The sequence below is a fragment of the Pelophylax lessonae genome (assembly GCF_965119305.1).
Source record: "Pelophylax lessonae genome assembly, chromosome: 10".
Lineage (NCBI taxonomy): Eukaryota > Metazoa > Chordata > Amphibia > Anura > Ranidae > Pelophylax > Pelophylax lessonae.
Window position 1 is genome coordinate 123,992,525 of NC_138777.1, and position 23,532 is coordinate 124,016,056.

General features: G+C 42.0%; 1 protein-coding gene across 1 annotated transcript in view; it reads right to left on the reverse strand.

Annotated features, from left to right (window-relative positions):
* The window catches only part of SLC6A2 (solute carrier family 6 member 2), a 670,903-nt gene that overhangs the window by 270,519 nt on the left and 376,852 nt on the right, over positions 1-23,532 (reverse strand). Inside the window, exons 8-9 of the mRNA XM_082270398.1 lie at positions 12,178-12,290; positions 5,788-5,916 (exon numbers count right to left, since the gene is read on the reverse strand). Coding sequence (XP_082126524.1) covers positions 5,788-5,916; positions 12,178-12,290 — 242 coding nt within the window. The remainder of the gene's footprint in view (positions 1-5,787; positions 5,917-12,177; positions 12,291-23,532) is intronic.

Sequence of the window (23,532 nt, forward strand, 5' to 3'; positions counted from 1 at the left end):
TCTAACTACCACTAACTGTCTCTCACACTAACCAAAGTCACAAGTGATACTAATACAATGATCAGTAAATTATCTGTATACTGTATGTAGTGTACATTGTGACAGGGAGTGAAAGGGTTAACTGGGGTGATCAGGAGGTTACATTTTTATTAGGGGATGTATGGCAGGTACCCTAAACCTATCTGAAACTACCTCTAACTGCCCCTCACAATAACTGAAGTCACAAGTGACAGTTATATAGTTACATAGTTAGTGAGGTTGAAAAAAGACATCGGTCCATCCAGTTCAACCTATGATGTGTGTGTGTGTTTGCTGTTAACCACACATTGTATACCCCTGTATGTTGTGGTCTTTAATGTGCCCATCTAATAGTTTTTTGAAACTATCAATGCTCCCTGCTGATACGACTGTTTGCGGAATAGAATTCCACATCCTTACTGCTCCTACAGTGAAGAACCCCCTGCGTATTTTAAGGTTAAACCACCTTTCCTCTAATTTTAGTGAGTGGCCACGTGTCTTATTGTATTCCCTTTCTCTGAATAGTTTGTTCCTTATGCTAGGGTTGCCAGTACAGTATTTGTACATTGATATCATATCCCCCCTCGATCGTCTCTTCTCTAGAGAGAATAGGTTCAGTGCTTGTAGTCTTTCCTCATAGCTGATGTCCTCCATTCCCCTAATTATTTTTGTTGCCCTTCTCTGGACCTTCTCCAGTTCCAGCACATCCTTCCTGAGGACCGGTGCCCAGAACTGAACAGCATACTCCAGATGTGGCCGGACCAGAGTCTTGTAGAGTGGGAGAATAATCTCTTTATTTCTGGAGTGAATCCCCTTTTTTATACATCCCAGTATTCTGTTGGCTTTGCTTGCAGTGGCTTGGCATTGCATGCCACTTACAAGCCTGTTGTCTACCAGTACCCCCAGGTCCTTTTCCATCCTAGACTCACCCAGAACACTAATACAGTGCTCAGTAAATTATCTTTATACTGTATATAGTAAACAAATGAACATACTGTAGATCAAGAGAATCTATATTCTTCTAAAACACAAATGCAAGATCATTGCTAAATCGTCAAAAAGTGGTACATGTGACTTGTTTTGCTGATAGTTCTACTATTATCATTGATGTAGGAGTTATATCTCTATTCTATATTATATGTCAAACTTTTTTGATGTCTAATTCGTATTTTATGTTGAGTTCTATTTATATATGTTCATTCTGTAATCATGGTACTTCTTTATATTCTAGGTATAATTGTATTCAGCACAGTGGCCTAATCTTTAGCACTCTTAGCTAGCAGTACTTAGGTCACCAGTTCAAATCCCACCCATGCTACCTCCTCCCTAGAATTGCAAATGCATATGTGCTTTGGCGAACACATAAGTGCCGTCAGCAACAGATAAATTCTATCATGCTGATGGCAAATATGCTTTCGCCTACACACATATCCATTCGCCATTGAAACTTTAGGGAGGTGACAAGCAGAATAGGTGAGCTTTGAACCCATGACCTGGCTGTTGCTGTATCAGAGCTCTAACCATTAAGCCACTGTGTTAACAGATCTAGACCTAAAATATAAAGTAGTAGCATGATAAAAGCATGATAAAAGCATAAACATATATAACTAGCAGTCAACATTCTAATAAAATTCTATTTAGACATTAACAATTATTTATCATATAATAGAGACCCAAGAGCCTGGTTTGGATTGGGGGGACCTCCACGCTGATTTTTTTTTTTTTTCTGATCAAATTTGTGTTGTTACACCCACTTGTGGCAGGCAGCACAACTCCACTCCACAAGGCTACATAGATTTCCCTGGACACAATTAAGAGCTATCCCTAACTTTCTAAATGTTACTGAAGTGGATTTGTATTTTGAAACTGTTGTTGCAAAGCAAACAAGGACAAGAAGTACTTAGCAATTAGATCATTTTAGGTGGCTAGAGGTGGCCATACACTATACAATCTCATTGTACAAGCTTTGTACAATCTCCTTTATATTTACCAAAACTATATAATGGGAGGACACCCCAGCTATCCGATCACTTTGTATCCAATCAGGCAGGCCCTTGCTCTAAATAATTGATGACAGATCTAAAGGAGATTGTACAATCAGATTGTATAGTGTATGCTGAGCTTAACAAAACCCAGGACATGCTTCTCCTGTTTTCAATACTGTAGCTCTTTCCATATAAGCGGTTATCTGATCTCTCATTTCCTGCACTCTCCAAATGAGCAGATCTATGCAAGACACAACAAACATCTCTGTATTTAGTGATCACTGATTAATTGTATTAGAAAAGCGTGCACCTAGCTGGGGGTGGTTGGGATCTACTGGAAGGAAAAATTAGACGAAATTCGGACATTTGGTTGTGACGTTTTTGGGACGAAAAAACTAAGAACAAGTTTGGAAATTTTCTGACGAATGAACGATAAATTGAAAGGTTAATGTGTTTCTCGTCCAAACTGTTTGCACTAGGTATATGTGAAAAAATGAACAAAAAAAGGATTCATTTATGTCCATTGAATGATTTATCAGTCATTACATGATGACATGATCATCTGCTCTTATGGCTGAGTGTTTGTTTTTTGAAAATTACTTTGAACGATTTTTCCTATCGTGTATGGCCAGCATTACTGGCTTCTATGTCTAATATCTACATACCAGCAAGAGATGAAGCGTTCTAAGGAAATATAGCAAATCGCAGGTAAGGCCTTCTCTCAATTAAATACATTGTGTAATGTTTTGCAACAAAGGTACATTCATGGTATATTGTTACATAGAGGAGCTGGAATTTAGCAAAATAAAAAGTGAACCAAAGCCCCGTACACACGTACCGATTGTCGGCCGTAAATATTCGGCCAACGTCCGATCGGCCGATTGTCGGCTTGTTATTATGATGCTTCCGACAACCGACTGCGACTTTTCGGCCGAACAAAATCTGGTGTGCAGGCTATAAAATTTTTGTTGGCCAACAAAGAATGGCCGATTGTTCATCAGTCAGTACAGATTTTGGCCGACAAAAATGTGATGATCAAGACTGGGCATGCTCAGTGAAGAAAAAACACACGAATAGTAGACCAGAACATGACATCACTTCTGCAGTTGGTTGTTGTTGGCCAACAAAATTCTTGTGCAGTCTTGAGCACTTTTCAATCAACAAAACAGCACCGGACAAAAGACGGCCGAACGGTCGGCGGACAATCGGTACGTGTGTACGGGGCTTTAGCCTTTAAGTAAGGCATATGCAGACACACTCAGCTGTCAGGGAAAAATGTTAAAATGTGACCAGAGATGACTCATCTGTGGTATTTTCTGTGAATGGTGAACTTTTGATTGGGTGCCATGTGAACAGCACCAGGATGAGGCAACCAAAAACAAGACACATATGTATGGGGTGGTGAAAATTGCTAGCTAAGTTACATGTGCGTAGAGTTCATTATAACTATACAGGATTTGATTTCAGCCAGCAGTTTGGGGAGAACTTGCTAAAATGCATACACACATTCCACACTGTATTTACAGGAACATGTACAAATGCAGGAAGTCTATTGTGCATAGAATCAGGAATTTATTCAGAGGATCACCAAACTGAAAGTTCAAACACTACATCCCCCTAATCCCTGGAAACACCAAGACATCTCCCACACTTAAGCCCCGTACACACGCACAGATTGTTGGCCGTAAATTGTTGGCTTGTTAGTATGATGCTTCCGACAACCAACTGCGAATTTTCGGCCAAAAAAAATCTGGTGTGCATGCTATAAAATTTTTGTTGGCCAACAACAGAACGGCCGATTGTTCCTCAGTCAGTACAGATTTCGGCAGACAAAAATCAGATGAGCAAGACTGGGCATGCTCAGAGAAGAAAAAACACACGGAAACTCAACCATCACATGACATCACTTCTGAAGTTGGTTTTTGTTGGGCAACAAAAGTCCAGTGCAAGTCTAGAGCACATTTCAACCAAACAACACTGGACAAAAGACGGCCGACCAGTCAGCCAACAATCTGTGCGTGTGTACGAGGCTTTACCTTGCGAATCAGCAACATCTTATGATAAAAAAGTGATCTTACCATGTTAACTTGCTGACAACTCTGAGCAGCACTAAAGCCCCGTACACACGCACAGATCGTCGTCATACAAACGTCGGCGGACGAAAGATCTGCCGATTGTACGCGTGTTAGTATGGTGCCTCCGACAGCTGTCTGCACACAATCCGCGGACAAGAGTCTTTCTTGCAAACATGAAAATTTTTGTCTGCGGACACCAGAACGGACGATTGTTCGCCTGTCAGTACAGAAATCAGCCGACAGACCGCAGATTTGCAAGACTGGGCATGCTCAGAAAATAAAAAACACAGGGAAAGTTAACCATTACATGACATCACTTCTGCAGTCAGCTGAAGTCTGCGGACAAAATTCTTGTGCTGTCCTTGTGCTGTCTTTGCACTTTTCAACAGACACCGACATCCCGGGGAGAAAAGACGAACATTTGTATGACGATGATCTGTGCGTGTGTACGGGGCTTAACACTTGCAAGTCCATCTGAACGTTGTTCCACACATGAGGATGCATGGCAACCAGTTGTGTGCCATTGGGAAAAGATATGCACAATTGCAATAAATTCACATTTGCTAACATCTTTTCACATATGTTCAATATGCTTATTTCGCTAAATATTTATTTTAAAGAATGGTATTCATGGGGTTGGCTGCTTATGTGGGATGCTTAGAGAAAATTAATACTTAATTTGGCATGTTCAATAGTTTACCTAGGCCATAGCAAAAATCATTGGAACTTACTTGTGTGCAGAATAAAATTATTTTGTAGCAAAGTAGATTTAATAGAGATTGGAAGGTGTGTTAACAAGATATTCCACTTCTAAAATGTTTTATTAAACCTCGACAAAAAAAACATAAAAAAAATTCAAAACCAATTCTACATTTTATTTAGAAAATAGGAACAATATTTTGTTCATTATTACTTTGCCCCAAAAAATTGACTGGCATTTAATATTGCAATTTTGGTTAGAAGGGTCCTGCTCTAAAGAGCTTACAATCTAAAAAAAACACCTAAATTGGACACCTTAAATTTCATAGTGTACAGCAGGGACAAAAATTAGGTGAGCACTAACCATGTTAAACATTTTAGGGTTTAACAACCCCACCCCCATCAAAAGTTTAAGAGCAGGATTAAACAAACAAAACGGACAAGATATAAAATTTGACTAAATTAAGGCAGCACATTAACTACACCCCACCAAATTCACACACACAAACATTTCTGGTTAGGGTAATAGCAAGAAGCTTCATTTTTATAAAACTAGATCAACATTAGGAGTTGTCTAACACGTGAGATTTGTAAGTAACAATCAAAAGATTCTTTTTAAAAAAAAAGTTTACGATGACAACAATTCCCTGTTCTTGAATGCATTCCTGCCCACCGTAAACTAAAATAATGAATACATCAGGAAGAGTGGATCCTATCATTTTTGCAGGACAGATCCCTGGAACTCAACTATAGATATTTATCTAGAAGAGCCCCTGAGATGAAACATAAGGAATATCTGTTATATTTTGACTATAATCAGTCATTGATGCTAACAAATATTCTTACATACAAACTATAAACATATTTATTGTTGATCAGTCTAAATCTAGTTTTTATTTAAAATAGTGATATAGCTTAAAATGGGCACAAATACAGGCATAAACTTCCAAACTTGTTCCACCAGAAATATAAAAGTAGATTTTTAGAAATGTAAAATATTCATTACTCACATTTGTTATGCACAGCAGTGCCAGCAGGAATGTAATAGATGCAACTGCAAAGGTAAACGCTTTGCGATGTTTCTTTAGAAGACTAAAATCATCAGCCATCCCAGTGATAACTGCCTCCATACCACCCATCTGTAAAAAAAAAAAAAACAGTCATATTTGCTGTATAAGACATTGGTCTTTGTACACTTGTGTACTATTAGCTATATAAACTTTGATATGGGAGGTTTTGGTACCTCAGGCCAATGGTTTGGGACTTTATGGGCTAGTATAGAGTCGGGTTTATTCAAATAACGTTTTATTCAAAAAAATAGAAAAATAAATAAAAGTGACAATTACATATGTACAATAATCACATAAGGTGAGGGTTAAAGACCCATTGAGATTGGTGAGAAGTAAGAAAGAGAGGGTGACATGTGTAATGGGTGACAATTGGTATTCCCCCCTATTTTCTTCACGCTTGCATGGCGTGGAGTCTGTAGGGAGAGATATCCTTAGTTCCTACGCGTTTCGGCTTGCGCCTTTATCAAGGAAATTTATCACCGTATCTGCAAGTATATGATATATAGTTAGAATATTGTGCTGCCAATGGAGAACTTTCATTGGTAGCCAATAAAATACATACTTTGGGGGGATTTGCTGCCATAAAAAACTTTGTTCTTGGTCCTTGTTTCTCCACACAGAAATTGGAGGTGGGCACTGGTCTCTGAAGCATAAATTATGAATAGAATGAATAGTATGTTATATATGTATATGTGGATTGTAGGAAATTTCAGGTTGAGGGTACTTACAGCTGATATAGTGCTTGAAAGTACAGGCGGTGAGGTAATCCTCCATCTTGGTCCTATTATTCTATTAGGACAGAAAAGGAATCCGTTTAGAGGAGGATCATCTCTCTATTGTGTAATATAGAGAACCTGGTCAGAACTTACATTGTACTGGAGAAGTCTGGGTGTAGTGTTGCTTTTTGGCCACCGGGTGGTGTTCACATGGATATGTTCCTATTTAGTAATAAAGAAAGTATATGGTGCTTTTACTTTTCAATAATAACTTGGAAGGAAACCATCAATGCATATTTCGCATTGTGGTTTACTTACAGTTCTGTGGTGGGTCCTGTGTTCTTCCAGGGTTGGTAATTTTTGCAGAGCGGCAGCGTCCTGGCGTCCTATCGTTCCCTTGGCTAGAGGGAAGTGGCGCCCTATTGCAATTCCCGGCCTTTATATAATGCCTGCGCATGCGCAGTGGAGTGCATGACGTAACTTGGCTGACTTCCGGGTATCGGGTGCGGTGCGCGCGCAGCTTGTCAGCTCAATGGGGATTATGTAGTCAGCGGCAGCCGACACAGTTTTAGAGCGGAGATCCTGCTGTGGATCCTAGGGATAGATCTGTCCTACCATCCGTTCGTTCAGTCCCTGGATTTGTAGAAAGCCAGGGACCCCTCTGCCGGGTGTGGATTTTTAAAGGAGCAAGAATTGTGGTTTCCAGGCAGTTTTAAGGGAATTGTATCCGATAATTTCCAGAGAAAAAATTATAAACATTAAGTACATGGTGGTTTGAATGACATGGATAGGAGTTTCCCCGGGATGGAGATATAATATAAGAATAAATTAAAAAAAAAAGGAAAAATTATATAGATAAAAATGAAAATAAAACAAAATAAATTAAAAATAAAAGAAAAATAAAATAAAATAAAAATAAGTGTAAATAAATGGATGGAGAGGGGTAAAAGGATGGACTATGCTTGATACAGCTAATTTTTGAAGAGGTTTTCTCAGTCTGTTTTACCAGAGATAAATCCTTCTAAGAAGGGGCGATAGCTCGCATTCTCATTTAATCCTGGTGGCTGAGTAGCATTCAATTTCTTAATCCAGCGCATTTCTATCTGGAGTAACAGTTTTTTCCAGTCCCCACCACAGGGGGGGGGGGGATATGGACTCTGTCTAAGGTAGAGAAGTTGACTTTGGGCATTTTATACTTATGATTGTTGGTGACATGGCGGCCCAGTGGGAGGTGAAAGTTCCCAATGAACATCGTGTTCATATGTTGATTGACTCGGAGGCCAAATTCTTGGCGAGTCTTACCAACATAGAATCCCCCACACTCACATTCCATGAGGTAGACCACACCCTTGGTCTTGCAATTTGCAAAATGCTTCGGGGTAAATAAATTTCCATTCGGTAAGATTTTAATTGTGGATTTTTGAATGACTGCACATTGTGCGCAGGACCCACAGGGGAATGTTCCCTTGGTCCTGCATGGGTCTTTCCTAGATTTGAACTCGCTATGCACTAGCGTTTGTTGTAAGGAAGTGGTCTTCCTATATGTGATTAGGGGTTTTTTCGGTGATCAAATCCTTGATGGATGGATCTTCTCTGAGGATAGTCCAATTTTTTTGCAGAATGTTGCGAATTTTTTGGTGTTCATTTGAGAATCTCATTATGATTCTTGTTGGTTGTTGGTTGGTCTTCTGGTCCTGTTGGTTCGCTTTTTTAAAGATAAGGTCTTGTCTGTCCTTCTTTTGGGCTTTATTAAAAGCTTTCCTGAGACATGTCTTGGTATATCCCCTTTCGCGGAGCCTGTTGGTAAAGGGGATAAGGTTCAAGTCCCTTATAGCACGATATTCTGCTGCAGTGAGTGTTTGCGGCTCAGTGACTATTGGTTTTTTGTGGTACATCACTTAAAGTAATACATTTTGTGCAAACAAATTAATGTCTTTTACAGCCTCGAAGGTATCCATACTTTGGTTTGGGCAAAAGGAGAGTCCTAAAGATAAGACTTCCTTTTGTGTTGGTGTTAGTTCCAGGGAGGAGAGGTTAATGATATTTAATCCCTCAGTTCCTCTGGACTCGGTTCCTCAGGAGTCACTGAGCCGCAAACACTCACTGCAGCAGAATATAAGTGCTATAAGGGACTTGAACCTACTCTTGGAAGAAGGAGGCCTAACTGACACGGACGAATCGGACTCCTCCACAGATAGTGGAGAAGATAGAATGGAGGAAACTCCAACTAAATTTCGTAAAAAATCACAAAAATTTCCACCCCTCAGTACGAATCTGACTATTGCCCTATTCGTGAGACAAATGACAAAAGAGATCAAATCTATAAAAAAGAAAACCCAACCCACTAACCTGAGCAAAGAGCATAAGAAAGCTCTAAAAGAACTAAGGGAGAATGATACAATTGTAATTAAACCATCAGACAAGGGGGGCAACGTGGTAGTCCTAGACGTGGAACACTACAAACAAATCTGCCAAAAAATCCTTGAAAACAAAAAATGCTATAAACCCATCTCCCCATTGATGATCCAAACATACAATCAAAAATTCTACAAATTGGTGGACCAAGCATTCCACGAACAAACGATATCACAAAACCTCTGGGAGTTCATCAGATCCAAACATCCCAGAACCCCCACTTTTTATTCAGTACCCAAAGTGCACAAAAACCCAACAGACCCCCCCGGACGACCTATAATTTCAGGAAACGGCAACATCACCGAAAAAATTAGTCAAGTCATCGACAATTACCTCAGACCCCATGTCACCCAGCTGGCCTGTCACACGAAGGATACAGTTCATTTATTACAGATCTTGGAAGGACTAACCATATCTAAAGACGCAATTCTCATGACCATCGACGTAGAGTCCCTTTACAACAACATTCCACACTCCAAAGGGCTTAAAGCAGTAGAAAAAACATTAAATCAACACAGCAAACATGACAAAAAATTTAATAACTTTATTCTCACAATGCTGGATTTCATACTGAATCACAACACCTTTTCATTTAATGGTACATACTATGTACAAACCTGTGGAGTGGCAATGGGAACTAGTTGTGCACCTTCGTATGCAAATATATACATGGGGGAATGGGAACAAGAATTTCTGACATCAGAAGACAACACCGAATTTACTGAGAATATAATGATTTGGCAGAGATACCTGGACGATATCCTGATAATATGGGACGGACCGGAAAATCTTATTGAAGGATGCCTAACCAAAATGAATCAAAACAATCACAATATGTACTTTACTATGACACATACAGTCAGGTCCATAAATATTGGGACATCGACACAATTCTAATCTTTTTGGCTCTATACACCACCACAATGGATTTGAAATGAAACAAACAAGATGTGCTTTAACTGCAGACTTTCAGCTTTAATTTGAGGGTATTTACACTCAAATCAGGTGAACGGTGTAGGAATTACAACAGTTTGTATATGTGCCTCCCACTTTTTAAGGGACCAAAAGTAATGGGACAGATTAACAATCATAAATCAAACTTTCACTTTTTAATACTTGGTTGCAAATCCTTTGCAGTCAATTACAGCCTGTAGTCTGGAACGCATAGACATCACCAGACGCTGGGTTTCATCCCTGGTGATGCTCTGCCAGGCCTCTACTGCAACTGTCTTCAGTTCCTGCTTGTTCTTGGGGCATTTTCCCTTCAGTTTTGTCTTCAGAAAGTGAAATGCATGCTCAATCCAATTCAGGTCAGGTTATTGACTTGGCCATTGCATAACATTCCACTTCTTTCCCTTAAAAATCTCTTTGGTTGCTTTCACAGTATGCTTCGGGTCATTGTCCATCTGCATTGTGAAGCGCTGTCCAATGAGTTCTGAAACATTTGGCTGAATATGAGCAGATAATATTGCCCGAAACACTTCTGAATTCATCCTGCTGCTTTTGTCAGCAGTCACATCATCAATAAATACAAGAGAACCAGTTCCATTGGCAGCCATACATGCCCACGCCATGACACTACCACCACCATGGTTCACTGATGAGGTGGTATGCTTTGGATCATGAGCAGTTCCTTTTCTTCTCTATACTCTTCTCTTCCCATCACTCTGGTACAAGTTTCAAGCACTATATCAGCTGTACCCTCACCCTGAAATTTCCTACAATCCACATATACATATATAACATACTATTCATTCTATTCATAATTTATGCTTCAGAGACCAGTGCCCACCTCCAATTTCTGTGTGGAGAAACAAGGACCAAGGACAAAGTTTTTTATGGCAGCAACTCCCCCCAAAGTATGTATTTTATTGGCTACCAATGAAAGTTCTCCATTGGCAGCACAATATTCTAACTATATATCATATACTTGCAGGTACGGTGATAAATTTCCTTGATAAAGGCGCAAGCCAAAACGCGTAGGAACTAAGGATATCTCTCCCTACAGACTCCACGCCATGCAAGCGTGAAGAAAATAGGGGGGAATACCAATTGTCACCCATTACACATGTCACCCTCTCTTTCTTACTTCTCACCAATCACAATGGGTCTTTAACCCTCACCTTATGTGATTATTGTACATATGTAATTGTCACTTTTATTTATTTTTCTATTTTTTTGAATAAAACGTTATTTGAATAAACCCGACTCTATACTAGCCCATAAAGTCCCAAACCATTGGCCTGAGGTACCAAAACCACCCATATCAATCTCCAAGGGATGAAGGCTAAAACCTACTAACAGGGTCTTGGGAACCAAACCCATTAGCAGCTATATAAACTTTATATTTAAAAAATGACCATAAAAATTATACTTATATTGCTACCAAATAATTGTTAAAGCAAAAGTAAACCCATCCATTTAACAGTTTAAAAAAACTGTTACGTGCACGTGCCGGAAATGTAACACTCCCATTGGTTGTGCTCTCAACCAAACTGTCAAATCATCCAATGGTTGGTGTCATAACTGATCAGATGTGCAACATCATGGCAGTTGAAGATTAAACAGAGGCCAAGATGGCAGCTTCCTTGGCTAAAAATGATAGGAGGGTTTACTTCCACTTTAAAGTATACTCCCTTAAAAAAAAAAACAAATAAACCATACAAACACAAAGTGCCGGTTCACGCTAATGCGAACACAGACATCGCATATGATTCAGAGCGCACTGCTCCAAAAATCACATGCGATGTCTGTGCAATGCAAGTTCAGCCATACAGTTTTATGGCGGAATTCGCACCGCAATCGCAGTGAACACGCCCAGGACACTTTTTTTGGTCTGCAGCAGAATCGGATCGCATGGTGGTTCACACCAGTGCGATCCAACTCCTGTGCAAACTGTCAGACCGCACTGTGATACGCGATCTGATGTGGGGGTGTCGTTAACTTTGAATTGTCACCCCCAGTGTATAGCGTATGGCAGTGTGAACTGCCTGTGCTGCGGATGCGATGCGGGAACACGCAGATATATATAGCTTGGCTATTATTCAGGCTGATTTTGTATTTTTCCTTATGTAAGATAAAATAAAGTAAGTATGCTTGTATAAAACAAGCATTGTATTAAACCTGAATGTCATTAGACATTCATAATGTGTATATATATATATAAATGTACTATACCACTTTTAAAACGGATACTCACAGCACTGTCAATGCCAAGGGTAAGCAACATAATGAAAAATACTACAGCCCAAAATGTAGATCCTCGAAGGGTAGATATTGCTTCTGGATATATAATGAAAACAAGCCCTGGTCCTGTTAAACAAAAAAAAATAACTTTAATACATTATAAAAAATAAGTAAATACATTGAAAGATAGCCACAGCTGTTTTTTTTCTAAGATCTGATGTTTCTGTCAAAGAGAATTATTTAAGCACTTAAAAGTAGAGAAAGGAAAATCAACATAAACTTGAAGCTGTAAAACATTGTAACCAAAAAGAATTGCTGTTATTTTTATTTTTTTTAATAAAAGGAAAAACACTGAATGGATGTTAATAGCAACAACGAAATGGTTGATTTCGTTTCCTTTCTCTATATTTACTGAATTAGAACCCTGGAGTGGGATACTCCCATTCAGTTTATTACTACATAACAAACAGATTGACAACCTAAAAAATACATCCATAAAGCCAATAACTGCATACAGTTATGAAAACATGTTTGTGAACCCTTTTGAATTACCTGTCCTATACTAAAGTAACTCTGTCAGGACTAGGAATGAAGTTCAGGTTCACCACTATCATGGGTTCACAGTGAATACTGCTTATTCAAGGTGCAAAGACCTGAAAAAACAGTGTGGGAATTCTCAATAGTATCTACAATGCACTGCCTGGCCTTTAAACTTAGGTCTTTTTAAATTATTTTTTTTTTCCGATCCAATTGCAGATAAACTATTCAAAGCCAGACATGATCTCCGTTTACTGCTAATTGAAAATCACGGTCGTACTCTTAGATTCCTTAAAGCCCAATCTTTCAGATATGGCAATAAGGCCGGAAAATTACTTACCTCTCAACTTAAAGAAAAACAAGCCAAGCAAAAAATCACCTCCAAAACAGATCCAGCTATGGGCAAAATGGTATCCAACCCTAAAGAGATAGCTGAGGCCTTCTGCACGTACTATGGCTCCATATATAATCTTAAATCTGACCCGACCATCATTCAACCGGAACTTGATAAAATCAATGAATTTCTCAAATCATTGTATCTGCCTTAACTGAGTCCCCAAGACATAGACTTTTTAAATTCATTGTTCACCCAATCAGAGTTACATAAAATTATCCGCTCTTTACCTAAAAATAAGGCCCCGGGTCCAGACGGCTTCTCAGCGGAATACTATCAGACATTCTACCCCCTTCTGACTCTACATTTAATGTCTGTTTTCACGGAAGCCACAGTCCGCACAAACTTCCCCCAAGAAATGTTGACGGCCACCATAGTTTCCCTGCCTAAACCGGGGAAACCCCCCACTACACCTCAAAATTTTAGGCCGATTTCTCTACTAAATGTAGATGTTAAGTTATATGCTAAGGCGATCGCTACCCGTCTGGCCACGGTATTGCCCACTTTGGTTCACATGGATCAGGTGGGTTTTATATTGGGCCGTCAAGCTCCTGACGCTACCAGGCGAATGCTCAACTTAATCCATTTATCTCAGTCGCGGCGCTGGCCTTCTCTGCTTCTGGCCTTAGATGCAGAGAAGGCCTTCGTCAGGGTTCATTGGGGATACATGAACCAAGTATTACATAAATTTGGTTTCCATGGCTTCATTCGTTCGGCCATTCTAGCCCTTTACTCGGCCCCCTCGGCGCACGTGTTATGTGACGGTATGTATTCCTCGCATTTCACTATCACAAATGGGACGCGTCAGGGCTGCCCATTGTCCCCCCTGATCTTTGATCTTATAATGGAACCACTGGCAGCAAAAATTAGATCTGACCCCAACATACTAGGCATCACGTCCAAAGACATTCACCACAAAATAACATTATTTGCTGATGATGTAATTCTTACCTTAACAGACCCCGTCCATTCCCTCCAGGCAGCGCAACAATTTAATGCTATTTCCTACTACTAAGTAAATGCTGCAAAATCACAGATCCTAGGACTTGGTATTGACGATAACTCAAAGCGCACACTGCAGAATAAATTCCCATTCCTCTGGGCCGCGGACCATATAAACAAATTTAGGCATCTGACTTACCCCGGATGTCTCTAGTATTTTCAGTTCCAACTTCTGGCCATTGCTACAAGACGTATGTCTGGAAATAAACCGTTTGCGGAAATTTTTTATGTCATGGTCAGGTCGGCTAGTGAAAATGCTTCTCCTCCCAAAAATTTTATATTATTTTAGGACACTACCTGTCCACATCACTTACTCTTATTTCTGCAAGCTGCAATCCCTCGTTAACGGTTTCATTTGGGCTGATAAAAGACCTAGAGCCAACAGTAAACTCCTGATGAAATCTAAACTAGCTGGTGGTATGAGTGTGCCCATTTTTAGGGATTACTATACAGCATCCCTTTTAGACCAATTATGGTATTGGTTTTTACCCCTGAATACTAAACACTGGACCAACCTAGAATCTGCTCATATATCCCCGAATACACTGAGAAACTTACTCCTGATTAGTACCAATTTAGACACTCAACACATTCGGCCACATCCACTTATCTATACATCTTTGGAGGCTTGGAATGCACACGGATATCGATCCCTTTAGAGTCATTGCAATTCCTGACACATAATGTAAACCTCAATTTATGGACACATAGGGGTATCTCTGTAATAGTAGACATAACTACACATAATGACATAGCCCCTTTTTTGTTTCCTTGCATCTTGATTCCAACTGCCCCAATCAGAAATATTTACGTACATGTGAATTCGCAATTTTGCCAAGGGCCTATGTAGGAAAAAGGCCCTTGTCCTCATCAACATGGGGACAAAGAGCTTTGGAAGCAATCCTCATGTTAAGGGCATGTGGCCTGGTATGGTTAAGGAGGGGGGCACTCGCTCCCTTTCCTGACCTGTCAGGCTGCATGCTCGGAAAAGGGTCTGGTATAGATTTTTGGGGATCCCAAGCCATTTTTTTTTACATTTTGCCATGGGGTTCCCCTCCAAGTTCCCCTCCTTTCGGGCCTGGTATGGTAGGGCTCTCTGATTGGCCCTCCTGATCACATGACGGCTGTGTCCAATCACAGCCGTCATGTGATGTCAACAAAGCCGTTCTAACGGTGATCGGCTTTGCTTCTCCTCTGACAGAGGCTGTCAGTGAGGAGAAGGAGAGCAGATCTCAGCTGCCAGCCAGGGATCAGTGAGTATACAGCATTTTTACTGCCTTTTACTCACTTATCTGGGTAACCAGTGAGTAAAAAATTAGAAAAAGTGCTGTATACAAACTGTTCCCTGGCTGCCAGCTGAGATCTGCTCTCCTCCTCACTGACAGCCTCTGTCAGAGGAGAAGTGGATCGGATTGCTGTCCCCAGTGTCCTGCAGTAAAAACACCTGTCCCACACATGTCCCACATCTGTCCCACACTTGTCCCACATCTGTCCCACATCTGTTCCACACATGTCCCACATCTGTCCCAATAAAATATTATATCCCAGTAAACATCTTCCACATCTGTCTGATCAACTGGTGCACACCTGGCGCACATCATCTGACACATCTGTCCGTGATCCTCTGTCGCACATCTGTCGCACATCAGTCCTTGATCTGGTACACATCATTTACCACATCTGGCGCACATCTGCCACGTCTGCCTGCGATCATACGGTGCACATCTGGAACATCTGTCCGTGATCATCTGGTGCACATCTGGCCCACATAATCTGCCACATCTGGTGCACATCTGGCCGTGATCATCTGCCACATCTGGCGCACATCTGCCACTTCTGTCCGTGATCATCCGGTGCACATCTACCACATCTTTCATCCCAGTGATCAATCTGCCACTTCTGTAGTGATCATCCGGCGCACATCTGGCACATCTTTCATCCCGGTGATCAACATCTGGCACATCTGTCCATGATCATCTGACACATTTGTAACGGCACCCCGAACACAAAAGGGTTAAAACCGTTTAGGAGATCTTCCCCTTCCAGAGCTACAGGCACAGCTACTTGCAGGACACCAAACTCCCGAACTGGAAACCAAGGAATGATGCAAACAGTGTAGCTGGAACCTTATGAATGCTGCATACAGCTGAATAGGAAAAACCATATGAAGGGTTTACACTCCTAGCAGTCAAACTGGAACAGCATACAATAAATCCCCCCAATAATGAGACAAGGCTCCGCGTTAAGGTTAAAACAGGAACAACATTTATTGGAAGAACACAGCACACTTTTATACAGAATTTGGAACATCCTTCCCCCAACAACCGTTTTCCCATTGGTCAATTGCACAGTACCTGCAGTTCCAGCCATGCAAATGAGGGCTTGAAAATGAGTCAGCAGTGATTGGTCAGATAGCTTGACCAGAAGGACTGCCATGTGCAAGGAGACAGAACCCCCCAGGGGGTAATCAATGTACACAAAAACCAGACACAGAACAATGGTTCCCTAACGAGCCCTCAATACACATTACTCTGAGTGTAAAACAGCAGGCAAGTTCATTAGCACACCCGACAATAGGTGAATGGAGAGCCACCTCAGACAGTCCGTCTCCTCATTGGACTTCCTGGAATGACCATATTAGGAGTGCACTTCCTGTGCCTTACAGTTTACAGGAATAAGGTAGATCTCCATATTTCCTGAGAGATATGGGTAATGCATATACTGTCCCATTTGAAATAGTCCAAACCATATTCTCAGTGTACACCACCCTCCCGGTCACCCTGCATCCATAAAAGATGCAGGGTGACTTAAACATAAGAAAGCCACACAAGCCTGGCCATAGTGCCTCCCAACCTCTTTAAAGGAATTTGGGGTCCACAACCCCCATGCCCAAAATGACTCCTGTCACATTTCTCCCCTTTTCCAAACAGACTAACAGGGTATCTGACCTTCTGCCGGTCAGCAGCCCACCCACAAAACAGAAACAGCAGTACAGCCCACCCAAAATAACTGGTTACTACACCTGGGTAGAAGAGAAATTTGTCCATGTCCAGGTGCCTCACCTTGGCTGTGTGGGGGACTGGTAGACTGCCTTGGTGGGTTGCTGAGTGGGCAGAGACCAGCAGTACTCTGCCCTGTTGCAAGCGCTACCACGGAATTAGCCTGGTTGGAGCCTGGTTGTTGGAGGGGGAGACTGACTGTCTCCCCTTTAGATACACCACCATACTGCAGTAGGGAGAGACCGACTGTCTCCCCTTTAGATAACCCACCATGCTGCTGTGGGGGAAGACCGACTGTCTCCCCTTTGGCTAAACAGCCCTGTTGCTGTGGGATGGAGACTGGGCTCCCAATTCCCAATGAAATATTCTGCCGCTGTGGGATGGAGACTGGGCTCCCAATTCCCAATAAAATATTCTGCCGCTGTGGAATGGAGACTGGGCTCCCAATTCCCAATGAATCCATCTGCTGCTGGGGGCAGGACCAACTGTGTCTGCCCCATGTAACTCAGCCTGCCGCTGGGGAATGGAGACTGGGCTCCCAATTCCCTGCACTTCACTCGGCTGCTGTGGGATGGAGACTGGGCTCTAAATTCCCAACAAATCAAACTGTCCATGAGGAGAGGGGGTAACAAGCTCCTCTCCCAAATATACTTCCAGCCCCTGGGGAGGGAGACTGACTGTCTCTGCTCCCAATACAGTGTCCTGTTGCTGGGGAAAGGAGACTAGGCTCTCTGTTTCCTGCAGGACACTCTGCTGCTGTGGGATGGAGACTGGGCTCCCAATTCCCAACAAATCAATCTGCTGCTGGGCGACAGGACCGACTGTCTCTGCCCCCTGTAACTCAGCCTGCCTCTGAAGAATGGAGACTGGGCTCTCCTCTTCCCTTAACTGTACCTGCCGCTGGAGTTCCTCCCAACGTGCTAACTGGCCCTCTCTCTCTGCCCTGTCTATCAGAGACATAAACACTAAGTTCCTCACGAACCGCTTGGATCTCTCCAGTGGATTGGGTCCGCAGAAGCTCAGCCGTAACCACACCATACGGTCATATTCTTTTAGAGAATATCTGTACTCCACTGCTGGTTCCATCCTGTTGCTTTAAGGGTTGCTGTACTGAGACATGCGTTTGTAATGTTCCGGTACCTTTGGTACCCTAAATTACACTTTCCACAAGTGTATGCGCCCCACCATTTACTTTTGGAAAGGTGCGCATACACCTTTAAGACTGGAGCTGTCATCACCCAGCGCCGGACTAGATGGCTATTTAAAGCGCCGGTTCTCACTCACATGTGTTCGTTCAAACACCCTTACCTGGATGCTAACCTTGCTTGAAGCTTCCATGCTTGCAAGCTTACCTCGCTGACGGAACCTCGCCGCGCTGATCCCTGTATCCCGCTACTGGATCATCCGCCTCTCCTGAACCACCCTTCGGCTGTATCGCTAATAGTGCTAAGTACCCCGCAGGGGAATTCTCTATAAACTTATACTAAGCTTACACTATCTAGCTCTGCATAGTAAAGACTGTTTATCACATCTGCATAACTAGATTGCTAGCTCTTGAGACTACTGCTACTTTTCTGCACTGGGTTGATCTCTTTTGTATGTCCACCTGCTATTCTGTCATCTGCTACCATACAACATTGCTAAACCTTCCTGCATCCATCTGCTACTGTCTCACCTTCAAGTGTCTATCACCTACCACCTCCACTCAACCTATCCCTCAACCTTCATCATTGTGTTACCACATACATAAAGTCATTCTAGGAACCAGCTTGCTAATTGTGTGTATTTACTGGCTGAAATAAGACCTTCCACACATGATGAGTCATTGAGGTTGGGAATGGTATCTCAGCATATCTCTTACATGACTACTGACGTGGAACTATTTCTGCAGCTGAAAATCCACACCATATAAGAAACGCAGAAGCGTTACAGATTGAACGAACCAAAAAATGGATTCAGCAGAAATAACCACTCAGGTGACACAATTAAAACAGCAAGTATCTGCGTTAATACACGCACTTGCTGAATTAAAAGAAGATAATCAGGCTCTGTCGCAGCAGGTAATTAGACTGACACAACTTACCTCTGCTCAGTCCCCTGAACCCAAGATAAATCCCCCTTTGGTATTTACAGGCGATCGCAAAAAATTTCGCAAATTTAAAAACGCATGTGAGTTACTTTATTTGCTAAAACCTTGTACCTACCTTACTGATCACATTAAGGTTTGTACTATTATTTCTTACCTATCAAACAATCCTCGAGCCTGGGCAGATTCTCTTTTTGAGAAAAACGACCAGCTTCTCAACTCCTATGCCTTGTTTCTGGCAGAGCTCACTAGCCTATATGATGACCCCAATAGGCAGAGTACTGCTGATCTTCAGTTAAGATCCTTGAAACAAGGAAGGAGGCCTGTAGAAGACTTTGTCGCAGAGCTCAAGAGATGGACCCTTGATTCAGAATGGAATGATGCATCTCTGAAAACCCAATTTAGGCTTGGCCTATCAGAAGCCGTTAAGGACGAGCTCGCCCGAGCGGATCTGCCCAAAACCCTGGATGCACTAATACAACTCAGTATTACCATAGATAGAAGACTACGAGAAAGAAAGGCTGAAAAGATGGGAATGCCATTATCCGTTTCCTCTCGGAGTCTGGCCATTGACCCCGTTCCTATGGAGATAGGAACCATACGCCCACCGCTATCAACTATGGAAAAAGCCAAAAGACGAAATGAAAATCTCTGCTTGTACTGTGCATCCCCGGATCACAAGATAAACGTCTGTCCCCTAGTCAACAAAAAGAAGGGTGAGTGTTCACATGTCTCCCTAGGAGGATTGACAACTTCATTCACTAACCCCTACATTTCTGTTTTTTTGACATTACAGTGGGACCAGAACAGGATTACTACTAAGGCCATGATTGACACAGGATCTTGTGGAAATTATGTGGATAGATGTTTTGCTGCTTTAAATAAAATTCCTATTATTTCTAAACTCAAACCTGTCTCAGTAAGTCTTATTACCGGTGTTCCGTTATCCTCTGGTCCGATCACCGATCAGACACAAGCACTTCTAGTCACTATTAACGAGTCTCATAGGGAGACTTCTACCTTCGATTTAATACCTTCACCCCACTTTCCCATTGTGTTGGGACTTCCCTGGTTGCACACACACCAACCAACCATAGATTGGAAGAAACGGTCCTTGACCTTCCCTTCTTGTTATTGCGAGGAAATGTGTAACCTCCCGTTTTCCGGGAAGATTCTGTCTGTGGTGACAGATGAGATTGCACCACTATGTTATCAGGATCTTTCTGAGGTTTTTCTTGAGAAAAATGCTCAAGCATTACCTCCTCATCGAGACTATGATTGTAGCATTGATCTACTCCCAAATAGCAAATTGCCGTTCGGTCATGTTTATCCTCTTTCACAGGATGAACTTGCCCATCTCAAAACCTATTTGGATGAGAACTTGGAAAAAGGTTTTATTAGACCTTCCACTTCTTCCACAGCAGCAGGACTCTTTTTTGTTCGCAATAAAGATTCAAGTCTCAGACCTATCATCGACTACAGGAAATTGAATGCCATCACAATAAAAGATCGCTATCCTCTACCGCTTATCCCTGAGCTCATTGAGCAGGTGCGTGGAGCTACCAATTTTTCAAAATTTGACCTGAAAGGAGCATACAATCTCATTCGAATCCGTGATGGACACGAGTGGAAGACTGCATTCAGAACTAGATACGGATTGTTCGAATATCTTGTGATGCCTTTCGGCCTATGCAATGCCCCTGCAGTTTTCCAACGATTTATAAACGATATTTTTAAAGACTTACTAGATGTCTGTGTTGTGGTATATCTGGACGATATACTTATATATTCACGGACTCTGTCTGAACACATAAGACATGTAAGACTTGTATTATCGAGATTGCTTGCACATAATCTTTATGTGAAGCTGAAGAAATGCTTTTTCCATAAAGATGAGGTACTCTTTCTAGGCTACATCATATCCAAAACAGGAATCGAGATGGACATGAGTAAAATATCCTGCATTCAGGATTGGCCTACACCAACTACACGCAAGGCGCTACAGCTATTCCTGGGATTTTCAAATTTCTACAGGAAGTTCATAAAAAACTTTTCTGCTATTGTGAGACCCCTCACACAGCTCACTAGCATAAAAATACCATTTAAATGGTCAGAAGAAGCAAATAAGGCTTTCCACTTGTTAAAGACAAGGTTTACTTCGGCTCCCATATTACGCCATCCAGACCCATCCCTCCAATACATTCTGGAGGTAGATGCGTCAAACATGGCAGTAGGAGCAATACTCTCCCAACGACCTACCCACACTTCACCACTTCATCCAGTCGCTTTTTTTTCTAAATCCCTGAGCAGTCCCGAGATAAATTACCCCGTGGGTGAAAAGGAACTGCTTGCTATAAAATTGGCTCTGGAGAATTGGCGACATTTACTCGAAGGCACCCAATCACCAATAATTATATACACGGACCATAAAAACCTCCAATATCTTCAGACTAGCAAAACTCTCTCGCATCGACAGGTACGATGGTCACTATTCTTTCTAAGGTTTAACTTCCTAGTGACCTACACACCTGCAGATAAGAACAAAAAGGCGGATGCACTATCACGACTAACTGAAGAAAACTACTTTGAAATCCCTTCCGTTCCTATAATATCTCACAAACGCATTATTGGAGTTGTCCGTTCCTTAAAGGAAGAGGTTCTGCATGGTATAAGTTTGGATTCACCCCCACCACAACTAAATACTGATGCAGAAGGCTTCCTCTACTACAACGACAAACTTTACATACCACCTACCCTACGCACCAAGATCTTGGAATTATCGCATGATGTGCCTATGGCAGGACATATGGGTATGACAAAGACTTTCAATTTGATTTCTCGACAATTCTGGTGGCCTGACATGAAAACATCCATACAAAAATTTGTCTCTTCATGCAATGTCTGTGCCAGGTCCAAAATTGACACTACGAGACCATCCGGTCTACTATGCAGTCTACCAATACCCCAAACTCCATGGGAGGTTTTGTCATTGGACTTCATCGTAGAATTGCCTCCTACCAAAGGATTTAATACCATCTTGGTGTCAGTGGACCATCTGACAAAGATGGCACATTTCATTGCTATTCGCAGACTACCTTCGTCCAAACAAACGGCAGAACTCCTGATGAAACATGTCTTCAGATTACATGGTATCCCAAAAACTCTTCTGTCTGACCGTGGATCCCAATTTATTTCTAAATTCTGGCAAGAACTATGTCACATACTACGGATTGAGTGGAAGCTCACTTCTCCTTACCATCCGCAGACCAACGGACAGACTGAAAGAGTCAACCAATGCATCGAGCAGTATTTACGTTGTTACACTTCTTACCAACAGGATGATTGGTTGGATCTTCTCCCCCTGGCAGAATTTGCCTACAACAAAGCAACTCACAGTACAACCAAGCAGAGTCCGTTCTACTTGAACTATGGGTTCCATCCCTCTATTCTCCCTCCACGCATCCTTCCTTCAAATAACCCAGTAGCCTCAGACTATCTTACCCAAATAAAGGATTCTCTGGGTTTACTAAATACTACCATTGCACACGCTCACAGTCAACAAAAGAAGTACTATGATCTTCGTAGAAGACCTTCTCCACAGTATACTATCGGGGACCTCGTTTGGCTCTCAACAAAAAACTTGAGACTGAAGATCCCTAGCAAAAAGCTTGGACCTCTGTTCTTGGGATCTTTCCCAATCAAGAAACTTATTGGAAAAGCTGCAGTGCAGCTTACATTGCCAATGGACCTAAAAATCCATCCCATTTTCCATGTGTCGCTACTAAAACCCCACGTTCCGGACCAAGGAATAAGGCCTAATATTCCACCTCCCCCTCCTGTACAAGTTGAAGGTGGAGAAGAATACGAGATAAAAGAGATTCTGGATTCTCGTATCTACAGAAGAAGACTTCAGTACTTGGTTAGATGGAAGAACTATGGGCCCCAAGACGACACCTGGCTAAACACCTCTGACATACATGCCCCTAGATTAATCCGCAATTTTCATGCAAGATACCCAGACAAACCAGCTCCAGAGGCCTTCAGGAGCAGGCCTTAAGGGGGGGGGTATTGTAATGTTCCGGTACCTTTGGTACCCTAAATTACACTTTCCACAAGTGTATGCGCCCCACCATTTACTTTTGGAAAATTGCGCATACACCTTTAAGACTGGAGCTGTCATCACCCAGCGCCGGACTAGATGGCTATTTAAAGCGCCGGTTCTCACTCACATGTGTTCGTTCAAACACCCTTACCTGGATGCTAACCTTGCTTGAAGCTTCCATGCTTGCAAGCTTACCTCGCTGACGGAACCTCGCCGCGCTGATCCCTGTATCCCGCTACTGGATCATC